The sequence below is a fragment of the Elephas maximus genome, chromosome 18 (assembly GCF_024166365.1).
Source record: "Elephas maximus indicus isolate mEleMax1 chromosome 18, mEleMax1 primary haplotype, whole genome shotgun sequence".
NCBI lineage: Eukaryota > Metazoa > Chordata > Mammalia > Proboscidea > Elephantidae > Elephas > Elephas maximus.
The window spans coordinates 14,785,617-14,806,320 of record NC_064836.1 but is presented as its reverse complement, the minus strand read 5'-3'; the positions used below and the strand labels follow the sequence as shown (position 1 = coordinate 14,806,320).

The 20,704-nt window shown below is 54.3% G+C and overlaps 1 protein-coding gene across 5 annotated transcripts; it reads left to right on the top strand.

Annotated features, from left to right (window-relative positions):
- Window positions 1-1,250: 1,250 nt before the first annotated feature.
- NUAK2 (NUAK family kinase 2) lies at window positions 1,251-19,971 on the top strand. Of its 5 annotated transcripts, XM_049858436.1 has the most exons (9): window positions 1,511-1,582; window positions 2,198-2,372; window positions 4,711-4,813; window positions 10,540-10,660; window positions 13,332-13,483; window positions 13,849-13,914; window positions 15,758-15,877; window positions 16,389-16,521; window positions 17,850-19,971. In XM_049858436.1, exons 4-9 carry the CDS (start codon window positions 10,591-10,593, stop codon window positions 18,908-18,910), a joined length of 1,602 nt encoding a protein of 533 aa, XP_049714393.1. In that variant the 5' UTR covers window positions 1,511-1,582; window positions 2,198-2,372; window positions 4,711-4,813; window positions 10,540-10,590; the 3' UTR covers window positions 18,911-19,971. The 5 variants fall into 5 exon arrangements, with proteins under 5 accessions (XP_049714390.1, XP_049714393.1, XP_049714392.1 ...); XM_049858435.1 differs by lacking the exon at window positions 4,711-4,813; XM_049858437.1 differs by lacking the exon at window positions 4,711-4,813 and having other exon boundaries at window positions 1,526-1,582; window positions 2,330-2,372.
- Window positions 19,972-20,704: the final 733 nt, after the last annotated feature.

Here is a 20,704-nt window from a genome sequence, read left to right as displayed (position 1 = left end):
ATACTGGTTAAGAATGAGCTTCTTGGATCAAGTAGATGCACAAGACTATGTTGGCACCTCCTGTCTGGAGGGGAAATGAGAGGGCAGAGGGGGTCAGAAGCTGGTCGAATGGACAGGAAAAAAGAGAGTGGAGGGAAGGAGTGTGCTGTCTCATTGGGGGAGAGCAGTTAGGAGGATATAGCAAGGTGTTTGTAAGTTTTTGTATGAGAGACTGACTTGAGTTGTAAACTTTCACTGAAAGCACAATTTAAAAAAAACCAAAAAACAAGCCAGACTGGATGACCTAACACCAGTCCTTCCGGCTCCAGAATCGCGGAGACGAAAACCTTTGATGAAGAGGCAAGAACTTCCCCGATGGTATTCTGGGACCCAGTTATAATTCATCTCACTGAAGACAGGTCAACCCAGAACCCAGAATCGACGGCTCTCCCACTTGACTGGAGTTTGTCCCCACCCCCACCCCCACCCCATCACTCTCCCCTTTCTCCTTTGTGCACTTTCTTCTTTAAAGGAAAAATAGATTCCCTTTCTCCTTTATGGACTTAGAGAACGGTCGAGCGACTTTAAAGATTTTTGGCTTGGGAAAGCAAATGACTCGGGATGGAGAAACACTTTGGTGGCCTCTACTGCCATCAGATTGCCTGTTGCCTACCGAGAACACAATGGAACGGCAATAGGTGACTAGAACCAGGACTGAGCGCCCCCCAGAGGCAAGAGCAGTTCTAAATCAAATCAGATCCATCGCCTTTGAGTGGATTCCGACTCAAAGCGACTCTACAGGACAGAGTAGAACTGCCCCATAGGGTTTCCAAGGCTGTAAATCTTTAAGGAAACAGACTGCCACATCTTTCTCCAGCCAAGAGGCTGGTGCCTTGGAACCGCCGACCCTTCGGTTAGCAGCCCAGCGCTTTAACCGCTGCATCACCAGGGCTCCTCAGAGCAGTTCTAAGGGCCCTCAGAGTAAGGCTTCGGCCCTGAGCTGTACCAGCGCGCCCAGCAGCCTCCTCTCGCGTCCCGTTCTCCCCTTTCTCGTCGCTCCAAGAACCCCTAGGACCCGTGTGGGCGGGGCTCTGTTGACACCTCTCCCCGGCGCGCCGGGGGGGGCGGGGCCGAGGCCGGCGCGGGCCAGTGCGGGAGGCCCGGGTCGCGCTCCGCCGGCGAGCAGGCCAATGGGCGCCGGGGGGCGTGGCCAGGGCCGCCGGAGCCTTTATAAGCGGTTGGAGCGCGGCGCCTTTCAGCCCCGTCCGGAGCGACGGCGAGCTACTGGCCCGGCCTCGGGCTCCGCGTCCCGGCCTGTAGCCGTCCCCGCTCGGCCGCCTCCCCCGCCGCCCTCGCTGGCCTCCTGCTCGCCATGGAGTCCGTGGCTTTCCCCCGGCGCCCCGGGCCGGCTCCCTCGGCCGCAGAGCTCGCCCGGCCCCTGGCCCACGGGCTCGTCAAGTCGCCCAAGCCGCTGATGAGGAAGCAGGCGGTGAAGCGGCACCACCACAAGCACAACCTGCGGCACCGCTACGAGTTCCTGGAGACCCTGGGCAGGGGCACCTACGGGAAGGTGAAGAAGGCGCGGGAGAGCTCGGGGCGCTCGGTGAGTGCCCCTCCCTCGCGCGGCGCGCCGCGGGTTCGGGACTCCGCCGCGGGCCGGGAGCGGAGAAGGGAGGCTGGGGGCTCGGGCGGCGCTCGGGCAGTTGCCGGCGTTCAGCCTTGACCACGCCGGCCGGGGCCGGGGGCCGGGGGCCGGGGGCCGGGGGCCGGGGGCCGGGGGCCGGGGCCGGGGGCGGGGGCCGGGGCCGGGGGCGGGGGGGCCGGGGGCCGGGGGCCGGGGGCCGGGGCCGGGGGCCGGGGGCCGGGGCCGGGGGCCGGGGCCGGGGGCCGGGGCCGGGGCCGGGGGGCCGGGGGCCGGGGGGCCGGGGGCCGGGGGCCGGGGCCGGGGGCCGGGGCCGGGGCCGGGGCCGGGGGGCCGGGGGCCGGGGGCCGGGGGCCGGGGGCCGGGGCCGGGGGCCGGGGCCGGGGGCCGGGGCCGGGGGCCGGGGCCGGGGCCGGGGCCGGGGGCCGGGGGCCGGGGCCGGGGCCGGGGCCGGGGCCGGGGGCCGGGGGCCGGGGGCCGCGGGCCGCGGGCCGCGGGCCGCGGGCCGCGGGCCGCTGCACAGGGGTGGACCTAGGAGGCCAGCAGCCTTGGACCCGAGAAACCCACCACCACCAGGCAGCGTCGATGACAGCCGAACCGGCGAGGCCGACGGCTGGTGCGGGCGTAGAAGAGGGCTGGTGTCCTGGTTTGGGACGGAGAAGGCTTCCTGGGGAAGAGGTGACTTAAACTGAATGTTGCTTGGAACAGACTATCCAGTACAGAAAGAGGAAGTAGACGGCGCCTGACTTCAGTAAGGGTTTAATAAATACGTGTGTGGTTGAATAAATGAGTGAGGAATCCAACTCAGTTCTAAGAGCTTGCTGTGGAGATCTGCACGGGGTGGGTCTGCAGTGGAGCTGACACTTAGGTCCTTTCCAGCTCGAAGATCGAGGGAAGTTTCATGATGATGGGTTTTTATTCTGTTAAATGTGAAACCAGCCTCTGGTGCAAGGTCTGCTGTGTCCCATGATACCCTGGGTTTGGGGCCTTTTTGGAAACTTGTCCTATTATTTTGGTGTGGGAGGTGTTCGTGTGCGTGAGAGAGATAGTATATATATTATATACGTTATAACGTGACCTTTAGCATTTCACTTCCTCACTGTACTTCTCAGTTTCTTTCCCTTTCTACAAACATGGGGAAAACAGTCTCCCTCACAAGCTGCTTTGAGAATTGAACGAGATAAAAAGGTGAACTAAAGTGTTTGTGACCCAGAGAACCGGAGAAGTGAGACTTAAATCTGAATCTGGAAGGGCCAGCCCTGAAAGGTTGGTTAGCAGGGGCTCTCAAACTTAAGTGCATGGGAATCACCTAGCGATGCTTGTTTAAAATGTATGCTTTCTGGTCCCACATCCAGAGGATTTTATTCTGAAGGTCTAGCACAGGGCAGATATAATCTGAATTTTAACATTTAACATTTTAACCAGGGGGTCTAGGGGTTATAGTTCACCAAACCCAGTCCAGTTCTGGTTGTGAGGCGTGTGTGTGGCCATGGTTTGCCTTATTGGTTATGGCAGCGGTCGCCTCCCCAGATTGTGTTTGCTTTTGCAGCCGGTAGCTGGTTTGAAATTCAAGAAGTCATTTCATTGGTGAAGGAGAGTGGGTGTTGGAGAAAGGGAGTGGGTTGTGGCCCTATCAATAGGATCGAGTATGTTTTTCCTGCTAAGGCCTGGCACAGTCCCCAGCTGCCCGCTGCCAGGTTACAGCTATTGGGCAATCGTGTACTTCCTGGCATTTCTCTTTCTGTAAAGTGCAAGGACCGATGAGGCTCCAGGCATGAGACTGCTGGGCCCAGGCTGGGTTAGGGCTTAGCGGTAAAGTAGCTGCTTATGCCTTGTCCCTCCTTCCTCTTGTTGGGGGGAAGACTGAGTCGTGCAGACTGGGGTGGCCCAGAAACTGGGATTGGAGTTGTTGCACATGCCTGTGTGTGTGTATGTGGGTAGAGAAAAAGAGAGAGAGAGGTCTCATTTGATCCCAGAGTGAGATAAACCAGCTTTCAGTTTTCAAACCTCGGTGGCTCTAGGCAGGGATTCCAGCTTTTATTACATCAGAAAAGAGAGAATTAGAATTCAGAGGGTGCTCCCTGGGCTCTTGTCTCTAGCGTGCAGGGAGCCAAGGTCAGTCTAGCAGGCCCTGCTCTGAACCTCCCTGACCCATCAGTCCACCACCTGGTGGGAACTTGCTCAGGGTCTCCCTCCTTGTTGGACAGCAGCCGCCCTGCTGTGCCAGTGGTTTCTCTGCTGGAGAGCAATCCTGTTCTCCACCCCCATCCTGCCTCTGGACCCTCCCTGAAGAGAGAGACCTGGTGTCTCAGGACACTTCAGGAGTGTGGAGTTAGGCTCACAAGAGCAGTCCAGGACCTCTCCCAAAATGGGCTGAGACTGTTGGTGGAGGTTAGATTCAGAGGAAAGCCTGCTGAGCGACTCCCATCCCAATTTTCTGTCTACTTTCCTAACTCACATCCCATTCCCAACCTGCCTAGATGGGATCATCAGGGGCCAGATGGGATTGTTCAGAGGGAGGGGCAAGCAGGTGGGAGGGACTAATGCTGCTCCAGAAGGGCATCAAAGGAAAAACAAATATTTGCTCTGGATCTTCTGGTTGCCTGAGTACATTCCTGGCATCCAAATAACATTTCCTTCTGTGGCTCTCGCCTGCTTCTCTGACCTCCCCTTTCCCCCAAAGAGAAAAAACATACTGGGGCCCCTGGAATGGTGGAGTCCCCCAAGCCTTTGGGATGATATGCGTGGAATTCTTACCTTCCAAATGGGTACCATGAGGGAGGCCACGTGAGCAGCAGCTCTGGGGTAGGGGTGCTTTCTTTCTTATATATTGGATTGCTGCATGGATTTCAAAATGTTTGAAAACGACTGAGATGATTCAGCCCTCTCATTGACACAAAGGGAAACTGAGACCCAGAGAGGAGGTGTGACTTACTCTGGTTAGTGGCATGCCTGCAACCTGCCTACAACATAGGCCTCTGCCTTGGCCAACCCCAGGCCCTGGATGACCGAATGCTAAGAGGCTTGGGCTGGGAGTTGGTCTTGACATGAGCAGGGGCTTGCTTCCTCAGTGTGGTTTGTCATTCCAGCACTCAAGCTGCCTTTCCCAGTGCTCAAGGCAATGCTTAAGATGGAGGAATCACTGGGAACCAAAGCCCACCCCCACACACTGAGCATGTGGAGGGACCTGGGGTAGGTGAACTGCACTCTTTTCCTGGTTTTTACCCTTCTGGAAGGCTGCTTAGCTCAGGGTCAGATTGCAAGGGTTCCAATCCTGACTGTGTTATTGTATAACCTCCCTGTATCTCAGGTTCCTCATCTGTAAAATGGGCGTAATAATAATTCCTACTTTATGGGAATCTTGTAGGATTATATAAGATGATATACGTGAAGTGCTTCGCACAGTATCTGGCACACACAATATTATTATCCCAGCAAGGCTGGCTTCGATCAGATCCTCCCCTCCCTCTTCTGAGGAGATTCCCCATTCTGGGTCTGTCCTGCCTGAGCAAGAGAATGAATTGTGCTCAGCTTCCTTAAGCCAAACCACTTTGATTTTTGCTTCGTTCAAAGTCCTTATCTCCCCTTCAGCCCTAGATCCAGAGAAGGGCATGGTCAGTGGCCCAAGGCCTCTTGCTCACCATGCTGCCCTCTCGGCGCCTCCTGCACCTGCCTGCTCAGCAGCAGAGATTGAGGTTCTAGCTGCTGGCAACTCTTGTCTTTGGGCTCTAGCCAAACCACGCAAGAGGGCTGGGCAGGGAAGCTCCTTGCCTTGAAACCTGGCAGAGTGGGCTGGGGGGGCGTGTGGCAAGGAAGGGGCGGGCATGGTATTGGCTTCGGGGAGGCAGCTCAGGCTCCTCTTAGAGCCCACTTCTGCTCCCTGCCTGGCTCTCGGCACGTTTGTAGGCATAGCTAATCTACCCCCCAGGCTCATCCCCACTCTGCCCAGCCCAGCCAGGCCAACTTTTGCCCCGTTGTCTAAGTGGGTCATCCCCAGCTCCTTGCCCTGCCTTCCAGACGGCAACTGCCCTGTGAAAAGCCAGAGAGGAGTCCAGGATGTTGGCTCCAACTCCAGGCAATATCAATGACCAGAGATGTCCAGCTTGCACCCTCACCCTGGTACCTGGGACCAGCATCCCTGGATCTTCTTTTTCTAAGGCCTTTCTACCATCCTGTCTGGAACCCAGATCATTCCTCATCTGAGTTCCTGGGAGGGAGGCAGTGTTTACCAACTGAGCCCCGGCATCCACCTCTCCTGGAGTGTTGCAAAGAAGCGGGTGTGTTTGTATATCTGTAATGGGAGGGGGTAGCTGGTGGCGCTGCCCAGCCTGGGCCAACGCAAGGTGTGGGACATTCCCTTCTCCAGGGGTGGGAGGAAGGGAGCTGAAGACACGGCAGGGCATCTCCAAGGAACCTTTGTCTTCTGAGATGGCAGCTTCTCCAGCAGCACCCGTGCATCTTGGATCCTGACTTTGCCTCTGATGTGTTGCAGGATCTTGTAAGAGTCCACGCACCTTCCTGGACTCTGGCATTTGCCATTTGCAAAACGGGATAGGAAATTTCCCTGCTGTCCTTCCGATGTGCAGAGCCACAGGGCGAGAAAATCACTGGGATGGTATTGGTACGAATTTTGCTCAGGCAGGTGAGCGTGGCCATCATGTAGGGCCTCTGAACAAGCTCGTTATCACAGTCCTTGGTGAAGTACCCTCCTGGCATCGTAACAGCTGGCGCATGTCTGAAGAAGCTCAGCGTCGAAAGCTGGAGTTTGGAAGGATGCTTAGAAGTACATACAATCGGGAATGGTTCCTTTCTTACTGGCCTTTGCTTAGACCTTTCTCTCTGCCTGGAATGTCTTTGTTGCCCTTCTCCTAAGGGTGGTTTTCCCTGCCCTCCCAGCCAAAGAAAGCTCTCTCCAGTGCTCCTGGAGCCCCTCAAAGAGCAGGAAACCATCCCTGTCACCCTCGTCACACTAGACCAGAGTCGATTTAACTTCCAGTTCTCTTACAGAATTGAGGGCCCTGGCGCAGGGACTGTCCGATTTTTGTCTAAATCCCCAACACCCAGCACAGTGGCAGGCACATAGTAGGTGTTCAGCATATGTTTAGAGAATCAATGATCCTTAATTTTTCAGGTGAGGAAATTAAAACTAGCTAGCCAGGTAATTTAAGTGACTTGTCCTAAATGGCATAGCTCACAGCTTATTTGCTTCATCAGGTCAAATAAGGATTAGAAAGGCGGGCGCTTGACACCTACTCCACTGAGTGGGTATTCATCACTGTTGCGGGGATTTCCTTCTCCCCCTGAGCAGGGTGGCCGTAGAACATAATGTGTAAACCTGGAGACTTTGGACAGTAAAGGGTACTGTTAATAATTATGCCCAGATGAACCAGGACTGTGTCGAGACTTGTAGCCTTCCTACCTCTGGGCAATCCATCCAGCAATTTCTACCTTCTTCCTTGGCTCAGGTCAGTTTATTTTTATTCTAGACGATGGTTGCCCAACTATCTTGCAGGTAAGAACAAAGGTCCCTGAAAATCGGTCATTGTAACTAAGGTTGACTCTCCACCCATGCCTGGGAGGAAGGGTACTGGGCCCACCAGCAGGGATCAGCCCAGTGATTTAACTAATAAATATTTATTTGTGATTTATGTTCACCAGCAAACAACTGTTGAATGCTTTCTGTATGCTGAGCTCTGTGTTGGCCTGAGCTGGTGCAGGCCTGAGCTGATACCTAGTTTACAGGCTGGCCAGCAGATGCCTGTGGGGCTGGGATGGGCTGGGAAGCAGTGGCCCAGCCGCAGCAGGGGAGTGACACACTGTTCTTCTTGTCTGTCACCTGCCTGGGGACTAGTAGAGGCCTGATGACATAACTTGTTTCCACCCAGAGAAATGTTAGCCATGCTGTGGCATCCTGGGACCTAATGTGGCTACATGGGGGTCCCTGAGTTGGCTCCCTGAGGCCAGAGTACAAGTTTGCAGGAGGATGAAACTGTTCACTGAGGATGAACACTTCCGATTTAGAACCATAGGCTCCCAGGGTTGAAAGAAACCGACCTTGGCCTTTGACTTGTGCACCCTCTATGCACGCGGGGACTCCTAGCCACCCTGACCAAAAAAAAAAAAAAACCAAACCCCTTGCCATCAAGTTGATTTCAACTCACAGCGACCCTATAGGACAGAGTAGAACTGCCCCACAGGGTTTCCGTGGAGCAGCTGGTGGGTTTACAATGCTGACGCTTTGGTTAGCAGGCAAACAGTTAACCACTGTGCCACCAGAGCTCCCCGAGGCCACCCCGCAGACTCCTTTAATTTTCTAATAATTTCGTTTATTTTAGGCCTCGTCTTCATTAGAGCCCTGCCCCCAGGCTTGTTCTAACTTTTCTAACTGTGGTGCATGTTTGTGTGTACACAGCTGTATATCCAAGATGTGCCTAGTGTTTGCATATGAATGCATCCTAAGCTCTCAGTATTTTTTATCTGTTATAATTGTCTAGATAACGTGATTTGTGCTTACATATGATTTTACTCTTTTAATACAATTTTTATGGCCCTTTGTCTCTGAAGCACTCATAGCACTTTCATCCATTGCTGTCTGATTTTAAGAAAAAAGAATTCGAGGAAGAAAAGAGCTAGTCCTTAAAATCTCCCTTCAGGAAGAGGGGGTGTATGAGTGTGGTGGGAGCCAGCTGCAGAGAGAAAGTTCTGTGGGGGTGACCCTCCAGGCTGAACTCAGAAGATGGAGATGCCTCGTGGTGCATGAGGACTCAACCCCTGCCCCCTACCCAGCCCCAAGCCCAGGGGGTTTTCTGCTCAGCTCACCAGGGGAGACTGATGGTCTAAAGCAGAAGGGGCGGGGCGTGAAGAGAAAGGAGGAGCGCAGCCCAGTCCCCTGCAGCCACAGCGGGGCCTCTCCTACATCCTGGGAGAAGGCACCATGGTGACTGTCCCTCTGGCCTGCCATTGTCGCCTACAATTGTCCTCCCTGCCCTGCTCACGGAGGGCCCTCGAGCTGGGCCTCCCCCTTTCACAGATGCAGCTCCATTCCAGGCAAGGGGCGGGCAGAGGGCACGCCATCCCTGGCCCGTTGCCGGGGTGACTGGGCCACGGGCATTGTGAGCAGCTCCTTATGGGCTTATGGCTGTTCCGCATTCTTGTCTGATGGGCGAACACAGGCCGCCAGGGCCCACTGTCCCCTTGAGCTGGAAGCCATTGTCTCCCTCCAGAGCCCTGTGAAAGAGTGGATTAGCGGCCCCTCCCCTCCAGCAGTGGTTTCTTTTTTCTGTTTCCCTTTGAATCTTGAGGGGAGGCAAACCCTCCTGGGAAATAGAATGAGAAGTTCTTTACCTCATCTGTGTTTTCTGATTTCTCATAACTTGCTGTCTCCCATGAAGAGGAAGTCTTAAGTTTACCATCCCTGTCCTTGGACAGGACTTGCTAGGAACTGACTGGACCTGTGACAAGCCCCCTCCCCCAAATTCCCCACCCCAGCACCTGATACCAGCGTTGCAGCTTCTGAGGCGCCATGACATTTGTATGGCTCATAGGAAGCCGCCTCAGACATCTTTTCACAGAAAAGAAAACTGAGGCTCCGAGAAGGGGTGGGATCTGCTCACACAGACAGTGGTGGGGTCCAACAAGAGCCCCGGTCTCCTGACTTCCCAGATGGGCTTCTGGCCCTGCTTGCTGTTACTGTCCCCTTTCCATGCCTCCCCCTCCCCCTCCCCCTCCCCGCCCCCACATTGCTGGTCCACTCTTAGGTAGCTGCCCCCTGAGTGGGATGGAGCAGAGAAAGAGACTGTGACACCTCCATCTCTAAGAGAGTTGCTTGAACTGCATTTTGGCAGTTCCTTCTCCATTTCCTCTTGTCTCACCCCACCCTTCCTGAACCCACACGTGTACCAGCTGGGAGGTTTAATCCTTATATGGTGCTTTTCACCTTTACAGATGAAGATTATAAGACCCATAGGATCCTGTTTAACTGTTTAGTTGTTTATTTGTTGTCGGGGAGGAAACATTCCTTACCTAGACTGAAGAGACTGGTTATTTATGGCAAGTTAAGGTATTGTGGTAGAAAATGTTCCAGACCTGGAATCAGATGGCAAAAAGTTTAACTTCCAGTTCTGCCTGTTAGTAACAGTATGACTTTGAGCAGGTCATTTAACCTCTCTGGGTCCCAGTTTAAAAAGGAGCCTTGGTCGCGCAGTGGTTAAGTGCTTGACTGCTAACTGAAAGGTCAGTGGTTCAAACCCACTAGCCACTCCGCAGGAAAGATGTGACAATCTGCTTCTGTAAAGACTGTAGCTTTGGAAACCCTACAGGGCAGTTCCACTCTGTACCATAGAAGTCGAAATTGACTCGACCGCAATGGGTTGTATCCCAGTTTCCTCACCTGTAAATGGGAGTGTTGATACTTTCTGTGCCTATCTCCCAGGGCTACTGTGAGGGCCATTGATTTACTAATTCAACCAATGGTTATTCAGTGCCTACTGTGAGCCACGCACCATGCTCAGCATCAGGAATCCAATGGTAGTCAAAAGGTCCAATCCTCTTCCTCATGGTATACTAGAAATACCAGGTCTAGTAAAAGCTCGCTTTGTCACTCACACAGCATCAGCCTTATGGATGCAGGTAGTTACCACCATTCATCTGTGGACTCTGCATAAGGAGGCCCTTGGTCCATCTGCCTTCCTGTTGCATCAGCTGCACCAGACCCAGGTCAGAACCTTCTCTAGAGAAGGTGCTCTCCAGCCTCTCTGCCACCTACCCCGGTGAAGGCTAGAGTGGCTTCTCCAGGTGCACCGTGTGGGCTTTGTAGCACCTGTAGACAGACCACCAGAGCCCAAGGCCCCAGAGTATCCTCAGAGTTGCCTTTACCTGCCAGGCCTTTCTCCTTACTCTGCCGGCATCTCTGTTCCCAGGTGGCCATCAAGTCAATCCGGAAAGACAGAATCAAAGATGAGCAAGACCTGATGCACATACGACGGGAGATTGAGATCATGTCGTCACTCAACCACCCCCACATCATTGCCATCCATGAAGGTACAGAGGCAGGCATTCGGAGCTGGGAGGTGGGAGTCTTTGTGTCTGTGGGGGGTGGGGGGCCAGTCAGAACGGATGACCCAAAGAAGTAAAGAAGAAATGGGCTCACTTGATTTCATCTCTGGGCCTTAGTTCCTCATTCGTAAAATGGGATATCCTGCCTACATCACAGGGTGGCTGCAAAGATCAAATTAGATAATGTTACCAGGTACTCACGAATTTCATTTTTGTTGTTATTGTTAGGTTTTCCCTGCTTGAACACACCTCCTCAACCCAGTTAGATACTTAGCAATCCTGGGGGAGGCTTAAACATACATAGACATGTACCTGTCTCAGGTGTGTGGGTGCCATTCTTCGTGCATCCCAAGAACCATGCCCCCTCAAGTCTGACCTGTATTCCTAGTCATTTCTGCCCAGGGCTGGCTCCGACCTCCCCTCACCTCTGTGAGCCTTCTCTTACTCTGACATCAGTGTTGGCTTTGCTATTCCAGCTGCCGTCTTCCCTGTGAACCAGACAACAAAGCGAGCCAGAGGGGGGGAAGAGGGAGAGAGGGGGACCACCCTCCCACTTACACCTGCCTGCTTGGAGCCTTTGCATAATGTCAGCTAGATGGGAAACAAGGACTAGTAGCTACAGGACAATGAGAAGCGAGCCTGCAGCTTGCCCTCTCTCTGAATATTCCTGGTGGGAAGAAATAGGGAGGTCTCACCTCTCAGGTTCTTCTCATAGGAAGACTAGGGGCAGAAGCGCTGACATGGCCCTGTGGCCTGAGCCTGTCCCACGCAGTGACCAGGCAGGTGGCTGAGAACGCTAATTGTATCTGTGTGGATTTCCCCCAGGGAGGAGTGGGCAGAGGCAGAGTATTGGTTAAACCAGGCTGAGCGTGGTGATTGGGCAGTGCACGCGTGTGTGAATTCTCCCCATACCCATGTCTTCAGCTAGGTCTGGGAACTGACTTTGAATCTCAGGATGTGGCTTCTCAAATAGTTACTGTGTGTCTGGCAGGGCACCCCCCAAACCTACTGTAGGCTTCAGAGGGTGTGAATTAAGGGGTGGCCCCTGTCCCAGGAGCTGATCCCTCACCCAGCTACTCTCCAGAATGTACCCTGGCTGCTCTTGATCCCTGATTTCATGGCACAGAGGCTACATGGACCCCTGTAGGGATATCGAGAACCACAGGGAGTCAGCCAGGTACCACCTGGGAGGCTAGGCCACCACAGACCAGGGCCACTCACCCAGGATCCCTGGAGAAAAGCACAGTCCTGGCCATGTATCCAAGTGCCTGGGTGGGATCTGGGACTCCTCTCGGGAGAGGTCTCCTGCAGTCCTCAGAGGTTAGGCAGCTGTAGCTCTGGGCCTGGCTAAGCAGCCCAAACTCCTAGGACCTGTCTGACACAGTTACAGTGTCATAGACATATATGTGCTGACACACTCCCCGCTAAGGGCAAGTTTGGCAAATCAGCCCCTCCCCACCTTTTTAGGGAGTTGGAGCCAGTGCAAGGTCTGAGGCAGCAAGAAGGCCCCTCCTATACCTGGAGACCAGCCAGCTAGGGCGGGCTCAAGGCCAGGAACCCAAGCAGTCAATTAATTAAAACGAAAAACCAATCTACTGCCATTTAGTTGATTCCAACTCATAGTGACCCTATAGGACAGAGTAGAATTGCCCCATAGGGTTTCCAAAGCTGAAATCTTTACGAAAGCATACTGCCACATCTTCCTCCTGTGGAGAAGGTCTTGGAAACCCTATGAAATTGACTCAGTGGCAATCTATGTGAGCAGATTGCCAGGTCCTTTCACCCATGGAGCCGCTGGTGAGTTTGAATTGCCAACCTTTTGGTTAGCAGCTGAGCACTTAACCATTATGTCACCAGTGCTCTTAAAATATCGCAGTAAAAACCCAAAAACCCATTGCCATCGAGTCAATTCTGACTCAAAGTGACCCTGTAGGACAGAGTAGAACTGCCCCATAGGGTTTCCAAGGAGCACCTGGTGCATTTGAACTGCCAGCCTTTCGGTTAGCAGCTGTAGCTCTTAACCACTATGCTGCTAGGGTTTCCAAAATATCACAGTAGGTACCATTTATTGTTTTTTTATGCACCAAACTCTATGCCAGCTGACTCAGCCTTCCCCAGAGCTATCCCTGAGTTTTTATCTATTTCTTACCCCAGTCCTGGGAGGTTGCCATTATTATCCCACTTTTCAAACGAGGGAACTAAGGCACAGTGGCTGAAAAACTAGCCCCAGGTCACCCACTAGTGAGTGATGGGGTCAGGATTCAAACTCCATGTCTGCATTCTCACTGCTGTATCTAGAAGGGATTTGCCCAAGGTTGCAAGGCAAGAAGGTACTGGATTCTGAACCAAAGATCCTGACCTTTCATTCTCATCCAGTGATGTCACTGCTTTCCTAGGAGTTTCCAGGGTAGCTTTAAGAATCCTCAAAAGTCTGGAATTCCAAGGAGAGAGAAGGAGAGGCAGTTCCCTTGGCCTTACCTCATTGCACCTGGAAGGTGCTGAGAGCCTTAAAGGTCCTTCTCCTGCTGTTGCTGACCACCCGCCTGCCTGCTGCATCAGCAGACACCCCTGTAGGGAGGTTCTGTATGCCTGGGGTCAGGGTGGAGCATGTGACCCAGTTGGGAGCAGTGCCTGACGTTGCCCTGGTTCCACGCAGTGTTTGAGAACAGCAGCAAGATCGTGATTGTCATGGAGTACGCCAGCCAGGGCGACCTGTACGACTACATCAGTGAGCGACAGCGCCTCAGTGAACCCGACGCCCGCCACTTTTTTCGGCAGATCGTCTCTGCCGTGTCCTACTGCCACCAAGTAAGCACCCACCTGCCCAGCCCTGCTCCTGGGGGTGGGCCCAGGAGTGCTGGGGCTGGTTTGGACCAGGGAGATTTGGTGACTTGTCCAGGATCACACAGGGAGGCAGGAGCATAGGCAAGACTAGATCCTGGACCTTCAGAAAAGGACACGTTGTTGGTTTTTTTACTTTTATTTTCTTGTTCCAGGAACAGACAGGTGTGTGATTTCTTGGGCTATGCACCAATAGAGATGGGTGTTCCTAGCCTGCCTGGGCTCCAACTTATTTGGCTCCCTTTGTGTGTACCTCAGTTTCCAGACTAGGCCCCTTACCCTCTCCCCCCACCCCATGACCTCCCCCTGACTCTCCTCCCTCCCTCTTTCAGAATGGAGTTGTCCACCGAGATCTCAAGCTGGAGAACATCCTGTTAGATGCCAGTGGAAATATCAAGGTGGGTTCTACTTCTTGTAGTAGCATCTGAACCACACCTCAGCCTTTCTACACTGTCCCTAGCCAAGAGTCTCTAAACCTTTAGGGGGTTCTAGAAGGAGCTGAGCAAAGCTCAAACTTATGTATCAGTACTGGTAGGGACCTCAACCATTATCCATTCCAACCCCTCATTTTATGGATGGAAAACTGAGACCCCAAGATGAGGGACGACTTGCACAAGAGCTGGCGAGTGGCTGAGCCAAGGTCTTCTGGTTCCCCAGCCAGTGATCTAGGGTCAGCTTTGGCCTGAGCTCTTCCTACCTGTGTGTGCTCACACCTGCACGTGTGCACACTTTGATCTGCTGCAATTGGCTAGCCCTTTGGCACCTGTCCCCACAGACCTGGCTCACTGATGCCAGCTTCCTGCTTTCCGCAGCTGCTGGATTCCCATCCCTGAGTAGTTAAATTTAGACCAGAAGACGTTTATGCTGATGGAATGATCTCAGATCTCAGGGTTGGAAGGAGAGGATGGCAAGGGCTGGCCAGGGACTCAAGCAGGGAAGCTGCCACTGCAGGCCTCTGAGAAGGGCTGTGACTCTAACCCCTGATTCTCCTCGGAATCTTCCTGAACCCAGGATAGAGTCTCTTCTCCAGTGGCCCCTGACCGTGCCCTTAGGTGCCCTGGCACTGAGATCATTCCCATCACCCAGCCAATTCCCAGAATAGGTGGGGTTTTCTTTGATGCTGACCAGGGAAGCCAGAGCCAATAAGCCCAGATAACCAGTACTAGCATAAACTTTCCCATCTGTACCAGTCAGCTGCCTGTTATGGGTTGCTCATGATGGGCTGCCTCGTTATAACTGCTCGATAAGGGGCCAATAAAACAATAAAAGAAGGAGCCAGAGTTGCATAAACAAGACTGCCCCACCCTGGGCACACATAGCCCTCTGATGAGTGTGAAGAGGCCAGGAGCAAAAGGACATTGGCCTCAGCCTCTATCTGAAGATAGGTGGGGAAAGGGTCTCTCTGGGGATTGAGAGGATAGGGTCAGGGTCTCTTAGGTCCTTGGTATCAGGTGACTTAGAGAGGTCTATAAAATGGTTTCTTCTTCTGGGCTGTAGCCACAGCCCTGCTCACAGTTGCTTCTCAGCTATGCCAGGCTGACTTCTGTCACCAAGGCCTGCCCAGGTATGGGCAGAGAGGTGAGCTTTTTGCTAGGAAGGCAGCTCAAGCCTTGCACGGCTAATCAGTAATGGGGCTTGCTTGCTTTTGAGGGCCATGGCCTTGGCATGAGGAGTTGGCTGTCTGCCTCCATCTAGTAGACCCTTCTTTCAGTCAGTAAGGGTCCATTGAGCCCTCTCTATGGGTCATACCTGTGCTAGGAGCTGCAGGAATGGCAGGGCAGAAGGTCAGCACAGGAAGCGTTCAATCTGGCTCAAAGGCAGAGCTGACAAGCAGGGCTGCAGTGAGTGACTGGAAACAGTGCAGGCTTGTAGAAGAAGAACAGCTCGCAGCAATGGGGGCTTCCCAAAGGTGCCGGGCCTGTTGGGCAGGAGGCTGTGCACGGGCAGGGGAGCATGCCTAGAGTGAGGTTCAGTGTGAGCCACAGGGTCTGGGGAACAGTGAGGAGCCTGGATTCCCCACATCCCTCTGCCTAGGAGTTCCTCGTTGACCCAGCCTCCACAGGGCACTTCCAGGGCCTGAACTATGTAGGCAGCACACAGGTTAGGGCACACAGGGTATGGGCACCCTTCCTATCTGCTGGGTGCCTGGGTTTTCCCAGGGTCTGGAGAAGGGTGGGCCGAGAGCAGCCGAACAACCCAGGCCTTGGGGTGACCTATGCCCTGTTTCACCTGATCTTGCAGATTGCTGACTTTGGCCTCTCCAACCAATACCATCAAGACAAGTTCCTGCAGACGTTCTGTGGGAGCCCCCTCTACGCTTCGCCGGAGATTGTCAATGGGAAGCCCTACACAGGCCCAGAGGTACGTATCCACTAGCCTCCTTAGTCATTACCTAGGCCCTGAGATCCTGTGAGGTAGGTGGCAAAACACTGGCCAGGTCGCTAGCCAGGAATGGCAGACTGGAACTAGAACTTTGATTTCCTAACTTCCATCTAGTTCTTTGCCTCCCTCACCTTCCTAGTTCCCATTACCTTTCCTGACACCAAATCTGCCTCCCTGGAATGACCTAGAGGTGGTATCAGCCCCAAATACCCAATCCTGGCCCAGAAGGGATGTCCTGGCTGCTGCTCTGTGCTTGTGGCTGTCCCTCACCCTCCAAGGAAAGGCAGTGACAGCATCTCTCCCATGAACCCCAATCCCTTCTGCTACAGCCTCGCCCCCTTTGCCCCTGGGTGCTACAAGGAGGTTGTCTGCAGGCACACTGGCCTCTGAGTTCTCCAGCGTGGCTCTTTTCTTGTGGTGCTGTGGTGAGGCTGGCAACCCTCTAGCCTCTGGCTCGTGGATCTCCTTGCTGATCCTCTGTCTCTCTCAGGTGGACAGCTGGTCCCTGGGTGTCCTCCTCTACATCCTGGTGCACGGCGCCATGCCCTTTGATGGGAACGACCATAAGACTCTGGTAAAGCAGATCAGCAACGGAGCCTACCGGGAGCCGCCTACACCCTCCGGTGAGTGGGAGGTGTGGGTGTCCTCATCCAGGCCCTGGGTGTCCCTCTCGACAGAGTGGAGATGCTGATTCCTCATGCAGGAATTCAACAGGCGTTCACAGTCACTAAAGCAAAGAGGACCACAGCCCACTGGCATGCTCTGTAGACCAGGACACCCTCCACCTACCTCCAACCATCATCCTCTGTCTCCAGGGTCTTCGACCTCAGAGAAAGGAGGGAGTATCTCTTCCTTCCCTTATGGGCATGCTTGAGTACGTTTGGGAATTGCTTCCTAAGGGCCAGCATAGATCCCCTTTGCTGCTGCTGTCTTACTTCCTATTGCTTTTGTCCTTGTACTCAAAAATCGTTTTGTCCTTTCATGTACTGTGTAGAAAACAGAAAGAAGACTGTTAGAGCCCAGATTTTCCCTTGAGCACAATCCCACCCTCAGGGGGTTAAATTTCAGGGGAGGGAGAGAGAATAGATACTGACACACAAACAAGTCAATTCCAACTCATAGCGACCCTATAGGACAGAGTAGAACTGCCCCATGGAGTTTCCAAGGAGCGCCTGGTGGATTTGAACTGCCAACCCTTTGGTTAGCAGCCGTAGCACTTAACCACTACGCCACCAGGGTTAGAAGAGGAAACTGGGGGAGTCAATCCAGGAAAACTGGGGATTGGAGAGCCAGTCTGGGACGTGGCGTTTACGGAGACTATCTTAGTTATCTAGTGCTGCTGTAACAGAAATACCACAAGTGACTGGTTTTATTTCCTTACAGTTTGGAAGGCTAGAAGTCCTAATTCAGGGCATGGCTCTAGCAGTAGGCTGTCTCTGTCTGCTGGGGTTAGGAGGAATCCTTGTCTCTGAGTTTCTCTTCCTTGGTGATCTCCATGTGGCATCAATCTTTCCATATTTGTGCTTTCTTGCTTTTGTGCCTAATATGTTCTTTTTAATCTCAAAAGTGCTTAGGTTTAGGGCACACCCTGCACTGCTATGTCATTAACATAACAAAGACAGCCCTGTTTCCAAATGAGATTACATCCAAAGATATAAACCAAAAACCAAACCCATTGCCATCTAGTTGATTCAAACTGCTGACCTTTTGGTTAGCAGCCAAATGCCTGTGCCACAGGGCTCCTCCACAGGTATAGGTGTTTGGATTTATAGCACACATTTTTAGGGGACACAATTTAATCTGTAAGAGACCAAGGTGGGAGTGGACATGTCTGTGCAGGAGTGAGCAGTGACTTAAGCTCATATGGGGGTGAGCCAGTGGGATAGGAGCTCTGGGGTGCCCATCCTTGAGGCTGCCAGACTGAGGCCCCTCCCTGCCGTCTGTCTTCCAGATGCCTGTGGCCTCATCCGGTGGCTGTTAATGGTGAACCCCACCCGCCGAGCCACCCTGGAGGATGTGGCCAGTCACTGGTGGGTCAACTGGGGCTACGCCACCCGTGTGGGGGAACAGGAGACCCTGCACGAGAGCGGGCACCCCAGCAGTGACTCTGCCCGGGCCTCCATGGCTGACTGGCTCCGCCGTTCTTCCCGGCCCCTCCTGGAGAATGGGGCCAAGGTGTGCAGCTTCTTCAAGCAGCATGCGCCTGGAGGTGGGGGCACCGCCACAGCCCTGGAGCGCCAGCATTCGCTCAAGAAGTCTCGCAAGGAGAATGACATGGCCCAGTCTCTCCAGAAGGACCCAGCTGATGACACTGCCGCTCGCCCTTGCAAGGGCGTCCTCAAGCTGCCAAAGGGCATTCTCAAGAAGAAGTCCTCGAGCTCCGAGGAGGGGGCAAAGGAGGAGCCCTGGGAGCTCGCCCCTGCCCCTGGCAGCCCCAGGCAGGCCGCCCTCTTGCCACCCAGGAAGGGCATCCTGAAGAAGTCTCGGCAGCGGGAGTCCGGCTACTACTCCTCCCCTGAGCCCAGTGAGTCTGGGGAGCTGGTGGACGCAGGGGACGTGTTTGTGAGTGGTGACCCCGTGGAGCAGAAGCCCCCCGAGGCCTCAGGGCTCCTCCTTCGCAAGGGCATCCTCAAACACAATGGCAAGTTCTCCCGCACAGCCTCCGAGCTCGCAGCCCCTGCCGCCTTCGGCTCTTTGGATGAACTGGCCTTGCCGCACCCTCTGGCCAGGCCCAGCCGCCCCTCAGGGGCTGTGAGTGAGGACAGCATCCTGTCCTCTGAGTCCTTTGAACAGCTAGACTTGCCCGAACGGCTCCCAGAGCCCCCGCTGCGGGGCTGTGTGTCTGTGGACAACCTCATGGGGCTTGAGGTGTCCCCCTCAGAGGGTCCTGGAAGCCGCCTGAGGCACTGGCGGCAGGACTCCCTGGGGGACAGCTGCTTTTCCCTGACAGACTGCCAGGAGGTGACAGAGGCCTACCGACAGGCACGAGGGGTCTGCTCCAAGCTCAGCTGAGGGTGAGGGAGTGGCCCTACCTGGGCAGGCTCTAAGGTGTAACTGGCTGCACCCCAAGGGGAAAGTTCCTTTTCACGGGCCCAAGGCCCCAGCCCAAAAAGCTGACAGGGTTTGCAGTGGAGCCCTGGGGAGGGCTGGATGCGGGAAGTGGGTAGGTGCAGTGCCTTGAGGGTTTGCTGTCTTCAGCCCTGTCATAACAAGAAGAATAGAAGAAGAGTAAAGAAGCAGAGGGAAATGGGAAGGTCCCTGGTGGAGTCCAGGTGGCTTGTTTCTTGTAGGTTGGGGCTGCAGAGATAGGGAAGGAGTGCTCCATCAGTGCCTGTCTCCCCTATGGCAGTGACTAACATGGCGTCTCCCACAGAGGGCAGCTGCTTTCCTCCTCATCCCAGTCAGTCAGAAAAGCCAAGTCAGAGTGGGTTAGAAAGTCCTAGCATGCACTCCCATCTCTGCCAGCTGCTGGAGCTGGACTGTAGTACCCCCTAGCATGCCTGGGCTCCCCAGCATTCTGGGAATGGCCTTCAGGAGTGAACCCTATTTCTCCTAGGAGCAAGCGAACACAACCTCTGTTTCCTCAAAGGTTCTCCCCAATGTCTCATCCTCCTGACCCGGCCCAGGCCCCCTGGGGTCGCTGCTAAAGACTTGAAAAGGTTCAGGCTGCTGCATGGACTTCATCTCAAGGGGCCCAGACTCCTCTGGGCCCCACCTTGGACCTCAAAGACTCCCACCTCCCGCCACCAAGCTGCTCCTGATACTGACAATGGACACGTCTGTTCCTCTGGACTTTGCGGACCCTAGAATGTCCTTATTTATTTTTATGTTCTCAGCTCTGTTTTTAAAAAAAGGTATCTGGCCATTTTCAGTGATGTGAATGTTGTATTCTGGGGAAATCCACTATGACATGTAAGCTTTGTGTGCAGAGACATTTGTGCAGTGATACCCCACTGGTGATGTGGCAGGGCGAGGGTCTCTGACTCCCCTTACTCCACGCCCTGATTCTGTCTGTGGGATGACCCTGTGGCCAGGAAGAACCACGCCATTAAAGACAGAGTGGTGACTGGAAACAGCCTCAGTTGTTCTGCTTGCGGAAGGGGCCCTGGCTAGTGGTTAGGAGCTACGGCTGCTAACCATAAAGGTCAGCAGTTCGAATCCACCAGCCGCTCCTTGAAAACCTCATGGGGCAGTTCTACTCTGTCCTATAGGGTTACTGTGAGTTGGAATCGACTGGACAGCAACGGATTTGGTTTGGTTTTGGTTCTTGCCATACACTTCCCTGGACTGTAGGGAGTGGAAATAGAAAAACAGCTTAATCAAAACAAAAAAAACCCCTGAGCTCTCCATTACACCTCCCTCAGCAGTTCTGGCTTGGACCTGTTAGGCAGACAGGTGGAAAGGCCTGGGCCAGGGATCCCAATTTGCTCTACTTTTGCTCTTCTGTGCTGTAATCTACTGGAGCAGATCTGGGTTTGGCAAATTATACAGCCCCACCGCCCACCCGGCTCACCCTCTTCTCCCACCTCCTCCCCCATCCAGCCCTGCCTCCATCCCCACCCCCTGCTGCTTGAAGACACCCCCACAGCTTTAGTCTCCTTCAAAGAAATCCCCTTTCCTCCGGGGCTGGGCAGCTCCCCCACCGCCTGACTTCCTGAGAAAGTAAGAATGCTTGGAATGCCCCACGTGGTCCGGCCCCCTCGGCCCCCTGCAGAGCATTCCGTCAGCCTGCTCCATTGAGAAATTCCCGGGCTCCGGGGCTGGGGATGAAAGCGTGGACAGGACAAAGTGCGAGCAGGCAGCCAG

Coding starts and splice junctions, on each gene's coding strand:
- NUAK2 (XM_049858433.1), top strand. CDS start 1,352: ATGGAGTCCGTGGCTTTCCCCCGGCGCCCCGGGCCGGCTCCCTCGGCC. Junction 13,915..15,757: donor ATGCCAGTGGAAATATCAAG/GTGGGTTCTACT, acceptor CTGATCTTGCAG/ATTGCTGACTTTGGCCTCTC. Junction 16,522..17,849: donor GGAGCCGCCTACACCCTCCG/GTGAGTGGGAGG, acceptor TCTGTCTTCCAG/ATGCCTGTGGCCTCATCCGG.